This window comes from Cryptomeria japonica, chromosome 3 (assembly GCF_030272615.1).
Source record: "Cryptomeria japonica chromosome 3, Sugi_1.0, whole genome shotgun sequence".
In the NCBI taxonomy this organism is placed as follows: domain Eukaryota; kingdom Viridiplantae; phylum Streptophyta; class Pinopsida; order Cupressales; family Cupressaceae; genus Cryptomeria; species Cryptomeria japonica.
The window spans coordinates 705,085,334-705,105,477 of record NC_081407.1 but is presented as its reverse complement, the minus strand read 5'-3'; the positions used below and the strand labels follow the sequence as shown (position 1 = coordinate 705,105,477).

Here is a 20,144-nt window from a genome sequence, read left to right as displayed (position 1 = left end):
CCGTGGGCAAGAAAAACTTTTCATGGGACCCAAACATTGTAAGGAGTAAACAAGCAACTTACCCAAGAGATAACAAAGCTAGGACTAAGCACAATTAGTATTAGCAATAACCTTAGCCAACTTTACATCTTTCTTCCTTTGTATAACTATCCAACCAGATTTGTCATCAACATTTAGAGAGTCGGGTGAAAGGGACAGTGAAATCTCACTAACAACCCTAACTAAGGAAGAAGAAGGTGGGCTGGCAAGAATATAATAAGATGGCTTAATTATAGTTTATAGAAGTTATTGCACTTTTTCTCTATTTTATAATTTTTAATAAAGTACTCCTTATGACAAGAATTCACGAATGATGAATACTTTACACATATCTATACACATGAATGCTAAAAAGAATTTACTTTACATGTCTAAATTTATATTACTTTACCATATACTTAACTACCCTCTATGCATATATAGATGAAGGAGCAAAAATATAATAACAAAAAATTCAGACTAATATATTTTCCTTGTCTTCTAAGCTAGATTTAGTTAATATCCTAATTTAAATAAAACTAATACAAGAACTACAATAAATAAAATTTCTACGGACAAAAGTAACTTATTGGAAAGTATAATGTAGATTTTAAAACTAAAATCAATGCAATACAAATGTAATGCTTTTAGTGAAAAATACAAAATTTAAATCATACTTATTTTTATCATTATTATTATTATATTCATAATTCTAATGGGTGTACCCTAAAATGTAGGGACTCGATTCGAATAGAAATCTAGATACAACGAATAATACGAAAGAAGACATAAAGAGCAGTTTTATTAAACGGACAATACAAAAACTATGAACAAAGATTCGGTACAGTTGGTCTGCCCAAGTCCTTTCCTCTTTGTTTTATTTCATAGACCCCACAAACTTGATTCTACACAAATTTACCCTTAATGAAATCTACAATCTGTTGTGTGATCCGGAAAGCCTTGCTCAATACGGAATCCGGAATAGGAGGATTCGCTGCAAAGAGAGAATTGGCAATGACCTGAACTCCAGGCAACTGGCTGCTCAATGCAGCGATCACCACTGCATTTTCTTTCCCCACATTCTGCTGAAAATGCACCAGCGCCTTGGGAAACACAAACACATCTCCCTTCTCCAACGTCTTGGAGAAAAACTTGTTAGCGGTATCAATAAACCCAACAAAAAGCGTACCTTCCATAAGAAAAAGCACTTCAGTGGCTCTTGGGTGTGTGTGAGGAGGATTTATTCCACCCACTGCGTAATCGATGCGGACCAACGATATACCCATCGTATTAAGGCCTGGTATCTGCATAACGTTTGCCGCTGTTACGTTGGATCCTACGGCATTCATTGTATTGCCTGCTTTCCCAAGTCCAGCAAAGAAGAAGTCGTCTGCTGAAACCACTTTTGGGTCTTTGCACACGAACCCATTCACTTTAACTGTTCAAAAAATCTGTTAGGAACACACCCAATAAGCAAATCTGATTACACAACTATATAAAGTAATATACTCACCTGTGCTTTGCTTGTCTGCAACGCAGAAATCTTGCAAGGGATCGGGATCATATGCCATAACATTGTGGGTGTAACAACATATCAGCAGATAAAGTCCCAGCGTGAAGAAAATCATGTGATTAGCCATTGCAGTAGAAACACACAAAAAAGCAAACAGAACAGGAGACAAATATGTGTTTGAATTGTGTATTACAAGCCAATTAGATGCTTTTTATAGCCGAAAGTTTAAGCATTCTATCAGTCATACTTCATCTTTACAGCCTATATTCTAACTCGGCTTGCAATATAATAAAGTTTCTGGAGGGTAGTTGTACTTTCTTTATTTGAATGTCTTCAGATTGGAGTGATTATGTATGACTTCTAACCATACTGAAATTTGGTTAAAACATGACTTCTAACCTAATCACCGACAAGGACGTATTGAAAATATGGATAGCTTCTTCTGTGGAGAAAAGATGACAATAATCTGTTTTCGGTCTGGGATAAGATATTTCTACCTTATTCGAAAATGAAGCACCACGATATTTCGTTGGGAGAATAGCGATGGTCGGTCACCAACTCCAGTATTTAATTAGCATTGCAGTATTACATTAATAATAAGAAGCTTTAATTTCTCTACTCTCTCTATTTCTGGCACTTTCTATATTCTCTGTGTCGTTCAATATAGGAAGCTTTAATTTTGGTTTTTCAACTGAAATAACATATAGATTAATCTCTGCTGATGGGATAATCTCGGCTTAAAACTGGGATAAGGAGATACTCTTTCTTCTTTTATATTTATTCTTCCGACTGTGTATTTGACTTTAAATTTGCTGCATTCTTTAATATGTTTCTTAATTTCCAGAAAACGCCTGTATATTACAATCAACCTAGTTACATTAGTCATTTCGAAAATGTTAGATTGTGTTATAGCATATCAATTTCCGTTTACTTCTGCATTGATTTGGATGAGATGGATACAATGCAATTATATATTAATAAGGGGTATAGTAGTGTATTAAGTTTGGCTTATTCTTTATTTTTACTTCTATATTTTTATAGAGTTACATGTTATTTTAATTTTATGTGGATCTAGTTTTAACCCATAACTAATTTTTTAATTTGTGTCTCATAATTTCTATATTGTTTTTCTTTGATGAATTGCGTGGTGTACGGTTTAATTTTAAGTTATTTCATTGAATATTATTAGATGATTTGTTACATGTGTGTATAATTTATTGGTAAATCTTGAAAATTAAAAACATTTCTTCGTACACTTAAATTCATCTCCAAAAAAAAAAGGAATCATCTAATATTAACAAGGAATGTTCCATAATTAGAAAGAAATCATTATAGTTGCACTTTGATTTGAAACTTCAAAAGAATCTAATGCATTAAAATTTGCATATAGAGCATTTGCATACTTGTTTTTCTTGTCTTACACTCATTAACTTATTTATGCTCTTAGACCAAAATAGCTAAATATAAGGGTGCTACTAGAAATTATACTCATGTATCTAGTCCTAGGACTTAAATTGGTTTGTAAATGTCTTCAAAGCTAAAATTTTGTGAAGGTTTTTTCACATTTCAAGGTGATAAGTCATGATCAAAAGTTGTGCCTTTTATCTTTTGGAAAATGTTTTAACATTCAATAAGAATGAATTTTTTCAAGACTATTCAAAAAGGTCTGATTACTTTGTCCAAATCAACATTATATGCATTTGAAGGAAGCCTCGTATGGAAAGAGTTTGATTCCCATTTAAACTAGGTCAACATTTTAGGAAGATTTTATAATTTTGGGGCTCCTTGCATCATTTTTTGCATGTTATCATGGATGTTGGGACTACCATCAAGATTCAATGGGACTCTACAAGGGAGGCTATTCTAGTTTTGTCAATCTTATATCCATGTTTTTTATTAGCATAAAACAGGTTTTGAAGGGGCCCCAAAACCCTTACAATCAGAGAAATGTCATCGTATAATGGACTAGACTACTTGGTAGCGAACAACAGATTTTAAAAAGGACCTGAAACCTTATGGACCTACAGGCATCCAGAGCCCAAAAACCAAAGATTGCATAAAACTTTTAATCACAAACTCAGAGCAACCACAACCAAACAAACTCCAGCCAAACATCAAGTGTAAATCTTTACAAGACAGGTTGGTCCAAGCAGAGGAACTAAGTCAGCAGACAAAAGAACTTGAAATAACAAAGAAAGAGGAAATTTTTGTTGGCAATTAACACTCATCCGATGACTTTAGGTGACTTTCGGTGGTCGATTATTTTTTTAGGGTTGTCATTGATGGCAACTCTTCTTGGTCGTTCGATCCAGTAGTCGTGATCCATCTTATTCGGAAGTTGGTGGGAACTGGTAGGCATTTAACTAGTAAAACAGGGTATTTCATTAATATTTTGATTCAGAATGATCTCCAGTGATTACGGTGTTTTTGGTGATTATTTTTGTGATCTCCGTGATTGGAAAGACCTTTAGGAAGCAAGTGGTTATAATACTTTTGCTTGGTGCTATGTTTTGTTTGAGATTGAAGCTGACATGATCTACACATTACACTTATTGAAGTCGACTTGAAGGAGATTGCCTTCGTGGTAAGACCAAATATATAAGATCGAATTCGTGATTGATTTTCGATGTGATATAGATGCGGTGATCTCTTTTGGTCTGATTGAGAACAGTTTCACGTGCTCCGTTTTCTTTCAGAACAACTGGTAGCTGACTAAGACAGAAATAGAGTATTTAGCATAGCAGAGACAGTCAAAGATTCAGTCCTTAACCGGAACTCATTTTTGCATTGTGAGATGTTGATTAAGAGTTCATTTCATTGTATTTACTCATTGTAAATAAATTATATGTCAGTGAGACTTCCTTGAAGGTTGTAGCCTTTTGGGCAATTGTAATTGAGTAGTGAGCTCTAGGCAGTGAGCCTGAATGCAAGTGCATTCCCCATCTATGTAATATTTATGTACTCCTAGCCATAGTATATGAATATTGTGGGTTACAGCCCCACCATGGTTTTTTCGTTTCTGGGTTTCCACGTAAAAATTTTGGTGTTGTGGATTTGCGTATTTGTTGTTACGTGTTTATGTTCTTATCTGTTATGCATTGTAAACCGATGGATAAAGATTAAGTTTGTGGTTTTAGTTTTTGGAAGACCACTGATTCACCCCCCCTCTTAGTGTTCTTTGATTTTGACATTTTTTAGGCACCCTCAGCCAACATGAAGGGTTTTCCCAGGCTCCCATAACTTGTAATAGAATCTTCGGGCCACAAAAAGTCCCAAAGCTGAACCCTAACCAAAAACAAACAGTGGCCAAATTGGGCCCTTGAAAACTACTAGCATCTAGCCTCTCCTTAAGGAAAACAAAAAACATAGGGTTTTTCTAGGCTTCATCAACCATGAGAGTGGGTTTTACACGGCTCCCACAACTATAAACAATGGGATTTTTATAGGCTCCCATAACCTTGATCTTGAGAATGAACATACCTAAGCAAAAAGTACCCTCCAAGATCACCACCTCAATAGGTGATAAAGGAGAGAAACCAAATTAAATACTATTCTATATTCCCATATAGCTAAGAAATAAGGTACCATCATCCTCCTTGAGTACCACTGAGAAAATCATACCCTCCACTCTCTCCACCTCAATAGGAGAAAAAAGAGATAAATCCATAGCAAGACCAATCTCAATCCCCAGACAACCAAGAGACAACACACCATCCACTCCCCAAAAGCATTTCCCAGCATCAACCGTAGCAAACATCTCCACCTCAATAGAAGATAGGTAATCTCTAGCACCATCTATCTTCACCTCTAAAGAAGATTGAGCCACCTCTATAGGAATAACCAAAGAGAATCAAACATGTTGAGGAAGAAGTCCAAAAACAAGTGGGAAGCCAACCAAAGGGCCAAAAAAGATAGGAACATTCAAAATAGCCCACAGAGAAAGAACATCAAACAACATTAGGGGGATCAAACCACTCAACCATCCCCTCAAAGAGAACAATCTGCAAGAAGGAGTGAATATGAGAAAGAGGCAAGAATAGACCACATCCTCCTTGAACAGATCAGAAGATATGGAAACAAGACCAAGATTTCCAATCTCCCAAAAATACACCTCAAGAGTGGCCTCTCATACAAAAGAAAAGGCACCACAAACTAAAGAGCATTGCCAACCACAACATGGCAAGACACAACATTTCCAGCCGACCCTATCATTACCTCAAAATGAACAGGACCACCACTAAAGGAAGGCCAGAAGACAAAACCAAAGCTATCATCTCCATGAAGGGAAACAGGCCTAGAAACTACAGAAAGCACAGAACCCTATCTAGAATAAAGGGCCCCAAAGAAGCAACCACAACCGAGGGCCACAACCCATCCAAGAGGCCAACACCACCCAAATAGATGTCAGAGATAGAAAAATAAACCTGAATCACTGCCCCACCACTCTGCTCGTGCTAAAAACAAAAAAGAGTGCACCCAACGGAGACTACACGCCACCAAACACACCCCCATTCCATCACTTCCCCCAACCAAAAATGCCAGTCAAAACACATGTGCTGACAAGGGAAAGAAAATGCATTTTGATCATCATCATTTGCTTCATCTTCCCCACCTTCAGCCTCCCCTGAAACCCTCGCTCTCAACTCCCTCATTTCAAACTCTCACTATCTTATATCCATGTTAACTAATGAAGAATGCACAATATCTTGTTCCCATTATTTATTTAAGTTTCAGTACCTTGGAGATCTAGGTGCAGGATATTTTCATGTATGAAATCATTTATAATGAAGTAAACATGTATTGGAATGTTTATTGGATACGATGAGATTCTCATGTTCCATGCACATGGAGATCAAGAATAGCGAGAAAGTTCTATTGTCTTATTAAGTTTTTTTTGTTGTCATGAATAGATACTAACTATCACTAGATGTAGATTTATCATTCATTTGTTGTTGAAGAACTTGTATATGATTCCTTGAGACTTGTAAGTAGAGATGTGTTACCAAAATAGCTAAATATAAGGTTTCTACTAGAAATTATACTCATGTATCTAGTCCTAGGACTTAAATTGGTTTGTAAATGTCTTCAAAGCTAAAATTTTGTGAAGTGTTTTTCACATTTCAAGGTGATAAGTCATGGTCAAAAGTTGTGCCTTTAATCTTTTGGAAAATGTTAAAACATTCAATAAGAATTAATTTTTTCAAGAATATTCAAAAAGGTCTTATTACTTTGTCCAAATCAACATTATATGCATTTGAAGGAAGCCTCATATGGAAAGAGTTTGAGTCCCATTTAAACTAGGTCAACATTTTAGGAAGATTTTATAATTTTGGGGCTCCTTGCATCATTTTTTGCATGTTATCATGGATGTTGGGACTACCATCAAGATTCAGTGGGACTCTAGAAGGGAGGCTATTCTAGTTTTTTCAATCTTATATCCATGTTTTTTATTAGGATATAATAGGTTTTGAAGGGGCCCCAAAACCCTTACAATCAGAGAATTGTCATTGTATAATGGACTAGACTACTTGATAGCGAACAACAGATTTTAAAAAGAACCTGAAACTTTATGGACCTATGGGCATCCAGAGCCCAAAAACCAAAGATTGCATAAAACTTTTAATCAAAAATTTAGAGCAACTACAACCAAACAAACTCCAACCAAACATCAAGAGTAAATCTCTCCAAAACAGGTTGGTCCAAGCAGAGGAACTAAGTCAGCAGACAAAAGAACTTGAAATAACAAAGAAAGAGGAATATTTTGTTGGCAATTGACACTCATCTGGTGACTTCTAGTGACTTTCGGTGGGCGATTATTTGTTTAGGGTTGTCATTGACGGAAACTCTTCTTGGTGGTTTGATCTGGCAGTCGTGATCCATCTTATCCGGAAGTTGGTCGGAACTGGTAGGCAGTTAATTGGTAAAATAAGGTTAAACGGGGTATTTCGGTAATGTTTTGATTCGAAATGATCTCCGGTGATTACAGTGTTTTTGGTGATTATTTTTATGATCTCCGTGATTGGATATACCTTTAGGAAGCATGTGGTTATAATATTTGTACTTGGTGCTATGTTTTGTTTGAGATTGAAGCTGACTTGATCTACACATTACACTTATTGAAGCCGACTTGAAGGAGATTGCCTTCGTGGTAAGACCAGATATATAAGATCGATTTGGCAATTGATTTTTGATGTGATATAGATGCGGTGATCTGTTTTGGTGCAATTGAGCATAGTTTCACGTGTGCATTTTTCTTTTAGAACAACTAGTAGCTGACTAAGACAAAAATAGAGTATTTAGCAGAGCAGAGACAGTCAAAGATTCAGAGCTTAACCGAAACTCATTTTTGCATTGTCAGATGTTGATTAAGAGTTCATTTCATTGTATTTACTCATTGTAAATAAATTGTAAGTCAGTGAGACTTCCCTGAAGGTTGTAGCTTTTTGAGCAATTGTAATTGAGTACTGAGCTCTGAGCAATGAGCCTGAATGCAAGTGCATTCCCCATCTATGTAATATTTATGTACTCCTGGCCATAGTATATGAATATTGTGGGTTCCAGCCCCACCATGGTTTTTCCCTTTCCAGGTTTCCATGTAAAATTTTGGTGTTGTGGATTTGCGTATTTGTTATTACATTTTTATGTTCTTATCTGTTATGCATTGTAAACTGGTGGATAAAGATTAAGTTTCTGGTAGATCACTGATTCACCCCCCCTCTTAGTGATCTCTGATTTTGACATTTTCCAAGCACCTTCAACCAACATGAAGGGTTTTCCCAGGCTCCCATAACTTGTAATAGAATCTTCAGGCCACAAAAAGTCCCAAAGCTGAACCCTAACCAAAAACAAACATTGGCCAAATTGGGCCCTTGAAAACTACTAGCATCTAGCCTGTCCTTAAGGGAAACAAAAAACATAGGGTTTTTCTAGGCTCCGTCAACCATGAGAGTGGGTTTTACACAACTCCAACAACTATAAACAATGGGATTTTTATAGGCTCCCATAACCTTGATCTTGAGAATGAACATACCTAAGCACAAAGTACCCTCTAAGATCACCACCTCAATAGGTGACAAAGGAGAGAAACCAAATTAAATACTATTCTATATTCCCATATAGCTAAGAAACAAGGTACCATCCTCCTCCTTGAGTACCACTGAGAAAATCATACCCTCCACTCTCTCCACCGCAATAGGAGAAAAAAGAGATAAATCCATAGAAAGACCAATCTCAATCCCTAAACAACCAAGAGACAACACACCATCCACTCCCCAATGGCATTTCCTAGCACCAACCGTAGCAAACATCTTCACCTCAATAGAAGATAGGTAATATCTAGCACCATCTATCTTCACCTCTAAAGAAGATTGAGCCACCTTTATAGGAATAACTAGAGAGAATCAAAGATGTTGAGGAAGAAGCCAAAAAATAAGTGGGAAGCCAACCAAAGGGCCAAAAAAGATAGGAACATTCAAAATAGCCCACAAAGAAAGAACATCAAACAACATTACGGGGATCAAACCACTCAACCATCCCTTCAAAGAGAACAATCTGCAAGAAGGAGTGAATATGAGAAAGAGGCAAGAATAGACCACATCCTTCTTGAATAGATCAGAAGATATGGAAACAAGACCAAGATTTCCAATCTCCCAAAAATACACCTCAAGAGTGGCCTCTCAAACAAAAGAAAAGGCACCACAAAATAAAGAGCATTGGCAACCCCAGCATGGCAAGACACAGCATTTCCAGCCAACCCTATCACTACCTCAAAATGAATAGGACCACCACTAAAGGAAGGCCAGAAGACAAAACCAAAGCTATCATCTCCACGGAGGGAAATAGGCCTAGAAACTACAGAAGGCACATAACCCTATCTAGAATATAGGGCCCCAAAGAAGCAGCCACAACCGAGGGCCACAACCCATCCAAGACGCCAACACCACCCAAATAGATGTCAAAGATAGAAAAATAAACCCGAGTCACTGCCCAAAAACTCTGCTCACGCTGAAAACAAAGAAGAGTGCACCCAATGGAGACTGCAGGCTGCCAAACACACCCCCATCCCATCACTTCCCCCAACCAAACACACCAATCAAAACACATGTGCTGACAAGGGAAAGAAAATCCGTTTTGATCATCATCATTTGCTTCATCTTCCCCACCTTCAGCCTCCCCTGAAACCCTCTCTCTCAACTCCCTCATTTCAAACTCTCACTATCTTATATCCATGTTAACTAATGAAGAATGCACGATATCTTGTTCCCACTATTTGTTTAAGTTTCAGTACCTTGGAGATCTAGGTGAAGGATATTTTCTTGTATGAAATCATTTATAATGAAGTAAACATGTATTGGAATGTTTATTGGGTACGATGAGATTCTCATGTTCCATGCACATGGAGATCAAGAATAGCGAGCAAGTTCTATTGTCTTATTAAGTTCTTTTTGTTGTCATGAATAGATAGTAACTATCACTGTATGTAGATTAAGCGTTCATTTGTTGTTGAAGAACTTGTATATGATTCCTTGAGACTTGTAAGTAGAGATGTGTTTTTTTTATTAATTAAAGGTGGGTTAGGCCCGTACCATTACATATCTATAGAAAAGAACTACCTAGGTGGCATGAGAGACGCCGACCTAGCAAAATAAAAAATAGCAAAAAATAGCAAGGAACCACCAAGCATAGACTAGGACCAAAAATAAAACCAGCATTTTAAAACCACTGAAAAACAAGCCAACTGCCAAAGAAATGAATATATGGTCTACAAGGTAGAGGCCTTACCCTCTTGCCAATCTATACATAGACCTAAGACTATCAAAGTAAGAGAGTTTTTTTATTGAGTCATTATTAGAGTTTAGATTACCAAAGTTTGGAGTGTCTTTAACAATAGAGGCAAGGAGCTCCACCAAAGAAAAAGGGGATAAAGCATGTCTCTTGTGCTTGGCTTTTCAATGCTTGATTTCCTCCTAAATAACCTATAGGGAAGTCGACTTCTTCATAATCATCTACTGGCTTCTCTTAGACATCTCCTCAATCTTACTCATGAGGATCTCTTAGCTTTCCTTTGGCTCCATAAGATCCTTATTCTAATTTCTTTGAGACACCTTCTCTCTCAAGTTTTTCAACATTCCTTCAACTTTATCCCACTTCTCTAATTTCCAAGCCACATTACTCGTAGGTTCAAAAACCCATTCATCCTCCTCCATGACCCATTTTTCCAACTTAGCGTTGGCCTCAAGCATAGCCTCTATTTTGTTAATCTTCTAGATAGCCACATCGAATTGTGATAAAAATCATTTAATCACCAAGTCCTACCGCTCAACATTCTCCTCCAGCTTCAAAACCTTTGATTCTAAGTCAGAAGGGCCAGTCTTGGTGTCGGGAATCTCCTAACCAAAGGGAATGGGGGAAACCTCCTCAGAATCTATAAGGAACTAGTCCTATTCTGAAGCATAGGAGGACTCAAAATCCTCATCCACATCTTCTTCATCTAATTCCAATCGATCCACATCCTTAGGAGGCGGATTACGGGAGTCCTTTGTTTTGGCTTCTCTAAGAGGATTTAAGAAGCTAGGGACAAGCTTAGGTTTAGAACTAGCTATGGGGTTGGGTTTTTCTATGGGGGTCCTAAAAAGCTCAACCACTAAATTTGGGTCCATCGAGGGCTAGGAAGACTTAACAAGGACCCACTAAGAGGGGTTAAAGCAAGATAAAAGTTATAGAGCCTAAGAATCAACCTAAGAATCAACCATTTTATGGGGGAGAAGGGAATTCTTATACTTGGCTCTAGAAATAGATTGAGAAAGTGAAAAGAAAACCTAGTAAGAAAAATTCATTCTCATGCCATACCTGAGGTGGTTTAGCATCGGGAAGATCTAAGTATGAAATCTTTTGTAATGCTCATCTAGAGTAAAAACATTCATTAAGAACAGGACAAAAGTAGAGATTTAGGGCCAAGAAGCAAGTCATTAATTTGTCTTGCATTAAAATTTTATATGGATTGTCTATTGGTAAAACCCTTGCATGATTATTGTCAAATGCATTGTAAACCCAAGCATAAACCTTGTCTCTATCTAGAAATAAGAGAACTAAAGACTATATATTAATGTTCTATCATAAAAAAATATGAGTGTCAATAAGGTGTAAATAATGGTTTGTAAGTTCTCATGAGATTGTCCACAAGTTTGCTTCTAATCATGAAGACCCTTCATAGGGTTTGTTACAAAAATAAAGTAATATTTTTTCTTTCTCTCATTATCACACAAAATAAGAAATGTAGTCATGTTAAAAACCTTGTTCATTGATAAAAATATCATGCAACCTTATGCATTTTTCCTATCTCTATCCTAGAATGTGTGGTATTCAATATTGTCAAATATTAATAATCTTTGTCTAAACTCTAGCTAAAAACAAAATCCCTTTGTGACTGTTCAAAGGACTATGATAACAATTTGTAAAGTACAATCCTGAAGACCAAATATAATAATTATAGGTTAAATTCTAGAGAATTGTGATGCCTTTAAACCAAAGAAAAAAATTTGGGCAATTGTGTGAAGAGGTTTGCCTTAGTCAAATCCCCATTTTGGTGTTTCAACCACCACAAATAGGCTTAGACAAGATCATAGAAAATAATGACAGAAAACAAGTATGAACAATATGCTAATAATGTAAATATAGTGAATGAAAGGCAAATCTTAGGGATTCATTTCTCAAAAGAAAGGCATCCTACTGAAATGAGCAATAAACATTCATGACAATGGAACTTTGCAAGATGTCATAATATTGGTGGTAGAAGTTCTTGTAGTGAAAAGATGGAAAAAAATGGAGTGCTAGTATACTAAGAATATGTTCAATATCCAATAGAAATGTCCAATATTGTTTCAAAGAATCAAGAAAGTTGAGAGAAAGGGAAAATGAAGCAAAAAGGAAAGTTTTATGCACAAACAGTTATTCATGACATTAGTGTAGACATACAAAGGTGTTACACTACCAAATTCAACAAATGTAACATTCCAACAACAAATTAGTACATAGATATAAATGGGATGCTAGCTTGGCACCCAGGCATTTGTATGGCATGTGCATGCATTTGAGCACATTGTGGACCTAATAATCAAGGACTTAGACATGAAGGATGGCTAAGTATGTGTTCTTAGATTGGATTAAGGTTTTAAAAACATAAACTATCTTAATTACAACTAAAGGGAAGGCTCGTGAAATGTGAAATTGCATGGGATGCAATTTATGACATTACATAGATCTTTTAAATCATTATGCAAATTATTATATATTGGTTATCAAAATAGAGGTAGAAGAGCATATGACTACATAATTATCATGAAATTTCTTTTGTTATTCCTTTGAAGATTTATAACCAATAGATTCTCCTATTTATTTGGTGCTTGAGATGGATATAAAATAGTGTATTACAAAGTACCATTGCATTATCAAAATATATCTAGATCTATATGTTTTTGTTTTATGTTGGGAGTACTTAGACACAGATTTGTATTATAACCTCCACGAAATTGAGCTATTAATATATTTCTCTCATTTTTTGAAGTTCAATTTTTTCTTGAAAACTTTTTTCAAGGATAAATGTTATATTATGCTAAAAAAAAATTGTATACTTTGTTTTTCTTATAAATATGATCATATTTCCTACATATTCATCTCATCTTATTTTATAACAAGTGTTTATGTTCTACAATCTTTCTTTTATTTAGTACCATGATTGATGGTGGGAAAAATTCTTGAATTATTTTTTGTTAGAGTGGTAGTATGCATACATGACTATGAGATATTTGTTCTCAAGGGAGGGGTTATTTTCTCAATCCATTGTTGTGCTTTTGATCCATGAATAAGAATAGTATCTTAAAGTATCCAATGTTGCATCAAGCAGAATTATTTTAACAAGATTTGGTTGTTCTCTCACCATATTTAGAAATCATGATGTGTCCATCAACACTATAATTTTTCAAATCAGTTTCTCATAATTAATAAATAGAACTCACTCTTATAGGTATCTATTTTATCACTCAAACCAACAAGTTAAACTTATTTTACAGAATTTGGTTGTGAAATCAAAGGGTGATTACTATAACACAACAAATTAGGTTTATTATTGTGAGATGGATTTATATATATAAATTATAGTTTCAATTTATCATACAATACATTAAAATTAATCATTACGATTCCAAAGGTGGATAATACACTCATTAAAACCATCAGATGATTCAAACAAGTTCTATAAATTAATCTATTTTATGACAAAACACATAGTTATAAGACTAAATTATGCTTGTAATCAAATTATTTTATTTAGAATTTGTATCCTAATATGGTACCATTAAAAAATAATCTAAAATTAAAAGACTATGAGGCTTTTCACTTTTTATGATCAATATTTTAAATTTCTTGATTGAAAGATAATAAAACTCTTATACAAAATAGTCTTAAAAATAAACATAATTTTTTTCTAGTATAATAGAAGTGATGAATGTTTGTAGATAATTTGAATGAATTCTTATTAAATAGGTCATCATATTTCACTAAACAATTTATGACACTTTATAACTTAGAATGGGCCTATAAATTGGAATAGTCATGTCATTATAGAAATGTTCATGCTAAGCATATTGACCTTATGTTTTTAGAAAAATGCATGGTATTATTTCTTTAACCACAATCTAAACAATATTGTAATAATAGTCATAATCTCAAAATTTAATTTGTGTTCTAATATGATAGGACTTCATTCCAGGCCTAACATTTATATGAATTTTCATGAAAGCATTATTTTGTATAAAGATATGCTATCTTTTATGAATGAGTCTCTTATTTACACATTTTGTAAATTTTAAATTATCTTCTTCTTTAATGAAATCCACACATTTACCTATTTTTGAGATTTTTCAAATAAGACATTTATACTGGTCAATTCAAAAAAATATCATGAAGTCTTTAATGCAGATTGTGAGTATATTTCACTTTAGAAGAGTACAAATAGTGTAGCATGCAAAATTGTTGCTTAGATTCTTTTATAAAAAGAAGTTACTAATATTCTTAATCACTCTACTTAAACATCAGGCATTTGATCAAAGATTGTCATATCATGATTGCCATCCTGGATGACTTTATAGCTTCACACACGTATCGGGAAGGAAATGCCCCCGCCGATTATATGGAAAATCTTGGGGTGGATTATGTGGACGTTAAATGGTGGAGAGAAATGGAAAGTTTCCCAATAAACCTGTGCGAGCTAACTAGAAGGGACACCGAATTAATTGGCCACTAATTACCAATTCATAATGACTGAATGCCATTGGGATAATTTTGTCTGGTGGAAGTTTTTCATGACTCCCAATTATTGCTATTCTAGAGGCTTCTTTTGTTTTTGGTTAGGTTTGCTACTAAGTGTTCTGGGTGTGCTCTTTGGCTCTATCCGAATTGTGCATTTCATGGGGGGTGATAAGAATAGGATGAAACCCACTTCTTTTGAAAATTAGAAAAGGAATTTTGTGGTTTGGAATGAGATTTCGAACGAAGGCCTAATGTCGTATATGGAAAGGTTGAAAGGGAATTCGTCAAGCGCCACTAAAGAATTTGTGAGCGGATGGGATAATGGTATCCTTAAGGTCTATGGCATACAATTTAGGATTGATGAAGACTTTATCGCTGAAATTACTGGCCTGCAGACGGAGGGAAGGAAGTTCTATAGAGAAAGGAAATCTGCAGATGAAGCTATATCCACTTTCTTCGACAAGAAGGAGTGGAATAGGGTTCAGAAGATGGCTGATGGTGTCTACAACCAGAAGGATCTTCAAATGAATTGATGGTGTCTACAACCAGATGGCTGATATGTGAGCATTTTTTCCTATCACTTGGTCATATTAATCACTTCAGGCATGATAGGAAAATCTCCATTCCATTTTATCTTCTTTCTTCCTTAAAGCATAGTCTAGAGAAACATGTTGAAAATGTGGATAACCCGGTCCTCCATGAGGGCCTTATCTGTCTCATTATGGATTATACTAAGGCCCATGAAGTCAAGCCTTCCCATGTTATGAAAACCCATGTTTCTTCTTCCAAACTGGAGGTTCGGGTGGTTTATGACACGAATTTGGAAGGGGAAGATAGCGGGCTTGCTAAGGACTGGTAGGATCAAGATGTGTCTGATGATCCTGAGTATTTTCTGCCTCCTGGTGAGGGCCCCATTCAAAATATTACCCCTGGGACAAGCAGTAGTAGGTGCAACAAACACCCTAGGTGGGCTGCTAGTAAATACAAAAATCTGGGGACCAAGCCTATTGACTTTGTCTTGCCTAAATCAAAGAAGCCTAAATCTGGAAGGGGGGCAGGCAACATAGATAGTGAAAAGGAGATTAAGATTGAATCCCCATTGACGTCGATCCTAGGAAACAGGGGAGGGTTGTCATTGACCCAAATTTGGATGATTGCATTTCCCTTGCGGCCAACAGCCAGATGGAGTGTCTCCGGAAGATGGGCATGGAGATTGAAGTCCTAAAAAAGGGTATAAAGGGTATTGTAGATACTTTTACAAACAACCCTCGACACAATAAAACTGAGAAAATCCTCCAATTGACCCAAAAAGTTAGTGAGGATGTGGATAAGTTGAAATTGAATAATGAAAGTAGAATATGGAATTTGGAGGTGAGTGTTGAAGAAATCAAAGGAAGTCTAAAAAATCTGGTTGAGATCAGCAAGGCCACCATGAATAATAGTTCAGAAGGTTTGATGAAGGTCAATAATATGATTATGGATTGCAGATTGCAGCGTTGATCCCATTGCCAGTGTGACTCCTTCAAATTCCAAGCAGAAAAAGAAAGTGAAGGGTACTAGTGGTCAGATATCTCGTTCCCATACTACGACAAGTTCATGTACCCATACCAGGAGCAAGAACCAGGAGCAAGGCAGCTCCAGATTTATCATGGACGAGTTGGAGACTATCAACAGGAAAGTGATTCAGAAGAATGCAGAGCTCTTGCATTCTTATCAATAGGTCTATGTTTTTGTTGGTCTTAATCATTTTTGTTTAGTAGGCTATTTTGCGGGCTTAGCCCATGTTCGTTTAGCTTTTGCTGTTGGTTATGGACTTTAATGCTTATTTTCTGGTTATTGTAAATCTTTTGGTTTTCGGGTCCCTGTAAAACCCGTTTGCCTTAATCAAAAACATTTTGTGACCTAATTGGTCAATAGCCCAGTGATTCTTCAATAGATGTATATTGTCAAGTAGATTTTTTTATAAAAAAATGTCAATAGTATTATTCTTCTGCACTCTAACTAAACATCATTGATTTAATAGTTCAATAGTCAAAAGTCAAGAATAACAAAGACTAAGGCAATGATGAGAACTAAATAGTTATATTAAACTCAGAAGAAATACGTTAGGTTAACAAGGCCATTCATTATGCTCCTTGTTTTATTTAGTAGACCACAACGACTTTGGTTTTATTTCAGTACAAAACTATAAAGAGTCTAATACTTTATCTTAGTCGAATTTGGCCTGGATTGAATCCACTAGTTTTGAACTGATACGGAAGGCCTTGCTCAGAACATTATCGGGGAGGGGGGGTTTCGCTCCAAAGAGAGAATTGGCGATTGTCTGAACTCCAGGAAACTGGCTGCTCAATCCAGATATCACCACTGCATTTTCTTTCCCCACATTCTGCTGGAAATGCACAAGCGCCTTGGGAAACACAAACACATCTCCCTTTTCCAACTTCTTGCTGAAAAGCTTGTTATTGGTATCAACAAACCCCACAAACAGCTCGCCTTCCAGTAAAACAAGAATTTCAGTGGCTCTTGGGTGTGTGTGAGGAGGATTTATTCCATCCACTGCAAAGTCGATGCGAACCAACGAAATACCCAACGTATTAAGGCCTGGTATCTGCATAACGTTTGCCGCTGTCACGTTAGAGCCTACTGCATTGTTGGTGTCCCCGGGTTGCCCCAGTCCACGAAAGAAGAAGTCGTCTGCTGAAACTTTCTTTGGGTTTTTGCACACGAACCCATTCACAAAAACTGTGAAACCCATTTGTTAGCATGACACATTATAAACAGAAGGAGACATATGTATAATGAAGAAAGGTATTGTATTAAACTCACTTTTGCTTTTCTCATCTGCAACACAGAAGTCCTGCAAAGGATCGGGATCCTCCGCCATGACATGGTGGTTGTAACGACATGCCAGCAGAAAAAGTCCCAGCGTCAAGTAAGTCATGGGATTAACCATTTTATTATATCTTTGTAAAACAAAGCACAGAAGCAGCACAGAGCACAGGAAAAGATAAGATTTATGTATCTTTGGATTGGGTATTAGAGGTTCATTACATGCTTTATATAGCCGAAAACTTAACAACTCCACTATGAATAATTCAATATCACTGCTTACATTTTGAATTTTTGAGATAAGGTAAAGAAATATAGTATAGTTTAAACACTCTACTCAAATATTATAAATTTTAAAGACAGTCAATTAGTAATAATTTCACAGCTCGTTTCTATTGAAACATGATAATAGTTATCTATTTTATTGACTAAAATTTACAGTGACAATTCAGAACTCTGCAATGAGTCATTCAGTTTGACTGCGTGCTTTTAAGCATCATCTTTCATCATTATCCTAAAAATGTAAGAAAAATTCTTTGGGCTAAAGCTTTACGACTCCACATTCAATCATTCGACTTGACTTCGTGTTTTTAACCCTCATCTGTTAGCATGACTGAGTACTCTGAACAATACAAAAACTGGGTTTGCTAGGCCATACTTTGGCAATCAGGTGAGCCGTCAGCTGAGGACTCATTCAAATCTGCTTTTTTTTTCTATTCGAGGAAATAAAAATGCGTACAGGATTTTTTGAGAAAGCACATATTTTTTTCAGAGGACTAAATATTACATTGAATCTTTCTTTCATGTTATTAAGATCTCTTCATTCCTTGTACAGTAGAACTTCACCAGGGCTTGTGAGATCATATCAATATTGAAAGGAAATTTTTATTTTGGAAGACTTGCGATACATAGGGCACCAACCTCTTCAATAGTCATAGTGTTTATAGTCGTGAGATCAAAGGATATATGACTTGTGAAAGCTCTATACTAAACTACGGGAAACTATAGGAGACATCATATAATATATATCCCATTTGAAGTCCAGTGTATGTTGTAATTAGATATTATAGGAGACATCATATGCTTTTCTAAATTCAAAATAACATGTTTACTAAACTACCGGAAACTATGTATAACTCCTACTTCTCTTTTGAATATTATGCCTAGTGTTCTACCTAGTAATTTTGACAACTAGGACCTAATCCCTCAATCTTACTTAAGTTTACATAGCAAAATCATACGAATCTTCTCACTTTAAGTGGAATTCTCACTTTGAGTGGATAGTTATCATATTATAACTTTTTCACCTTAAGTGGATGATAAGTTATCACTTTATATCTCAAGTCATAAAATTAAGACATGTGTCATAATCTTATGCTATCCTATGTTGATCTTGGCCAATAAAACCAAGAGGTCCCCTTTTTAACATTATTCCATACCAATTTATCATTTTCATTCCTGATAGAATATCATTGTTCTTTCACTGTTGATATCTCTTGTGCTTTCATGAAGTGCTTAGATCTTGGGTACCTATAATCTTCAACCAATCTTGCATGGTATAGAGCATTTTGTACCAATTCTAGCACTGTGGTAGAGCTTGTGGGATTCTTTCTTGTTAGCCTTATTTGAGACATCTAGATTGCAAATCTTGGTACATTTTGGGGGTTTTGTTTTTGTTGATTTATATTGAAAGACAAAATTAGAATATTATTGTGTACATCTGAGATCACCATTAGATTGAAAAGGTTTGAGAAATTTATTAGTCTTTTGTTTTGTCCAAATCAAATGTTGAAGACCAAATCTATTTGGGTTTGAAGCTGGGAGATGGTTGTTAGATCTAGAATGAACCTACCATTTTTAATAAGTTTGGGCCAAAATAGACCCCATCATCATGCTAAGATTTAGAAAGAACCTAACATTTCTAATAATTCTGAGCCAAGGTAAACCCCAACATCATGCTAAGAAGGCCCAAGAACCCCAAGATCGACTATCCATTTGTTGAAATCGGAAATTTTTACCCAAAGCACTCAAGAAATTTTTTTCCTACCCAACCATACAAATATAATAATTGTAAAAAAGAAAATTCTAGATTCTTAGATGTGTTGCTGAAAAATCCTCATTTTGGGACCTTATAGGGCTCCATTTGGGCACATTTTATTTAATTGTATGATTTCTCCTATATTTGTATAGTGGTGTAATCAGATTGATCATATTTTGTGTAGATATTATACTTTGAGCTTCAAGTCAAATTTTGCATATGTATGTACCAAGATAAAGTATAGTTGCTAGTTTTTAGCGTCTAGCACCTAAAAAATGCACTAAGCATAAAGTCCTAAATCATATTTTGATGGGGGATTCTTGTTTGATTTATTTGGGTGGTAATCTTGCAATGTTTATATGTTTAAATAAATGGGAAACCATAAATTTAACTCCTAACATCACATAATTATCCATCATGGAATAAATCAATAAGAAATTA

General features: G+C 35.5%; 2 protein-coding genes across 2 annotated transcripts; both read right to left on the bottom strand.

Moving 5' to 3' along the window:
• Positions 1–790: 790 nt before the first annotated feature.
• Positions 791–1,793, bottom strand: LOC131054217 (germin-like protein 1-1). The gene is made up of 2 exons (XM_057988676.2): positions 1,532–1,793; positions 791–1,456 (listed from the first exon to the last, which is right to left on the bottom strand). The coding sequence occupies exons 1-2, from the start codon at positions 1,656–1,658 to the stop codon at positions 924–926; spliced, it is 660 nt and encodes a 219-aa protein (XP_057844659.2). The 5' UTR covers positions 1,659–1,793; the 3' UTR covers positions 791–923.
• A 15,133-nt stretch (positions 1,794–16,926) lies between these two features.
• LOC131054191 (putative germin-like protein 2-1) lies at positions 16,927–17,861 on the bottom strand. Its single transcript, XM_057988654.2, has 2 exons — positions 17,663–17,861; positions 16,927–17,578 (listed from the first exon to the last, which is right to left on the bottom strand). Exons 1-2 carry the CDS (start codon positions 17,787–17,789, stop codon positions 17,046–17,048), a joined length of 660 nt encoding a protein of 219 aa, XP_057844637.2. The 5' UTR covers positions 17,790–17,861; the 3' UTR covers positions 16,927–17,045.
• Between the last annotated feature and the right edge of the window lie 2,283 nt (positions 17,862–20,144).

Excerpts from the sequence above, each read along its gene's own strand:
- LOC131054217 (XM_057988676.2), bottom strand. The coding sequence starts at position 1,658 with ATGGCTAATCACATGATTTTCTTCACGCTGGGACTTTATCTGCTGATA. Across the intron at positions 1,457-1,531 it reads TGCAGACAAGCAAAGCACAG|TTAAAGTGAATGGGTTCGTG; the intron begins GTGAGTATATTA and ends TTTTTTGAACAG.
- LOC131054191 (XM_057988654.2), bottom strand. The coding sequence starts at position 17,789 with ATGGTTAATCCCATGACTTACTTGACGCTGGGACTTTTTCTGCTGGCA. Across the intron at positions 17,579-17,662 it reads TGCAGATGAGAAAAGCAAAA|TTTTTGTGAATGGGTTCGTG; the intron begins GTGAGTTTAATA and ends TGGGTTTCACAG.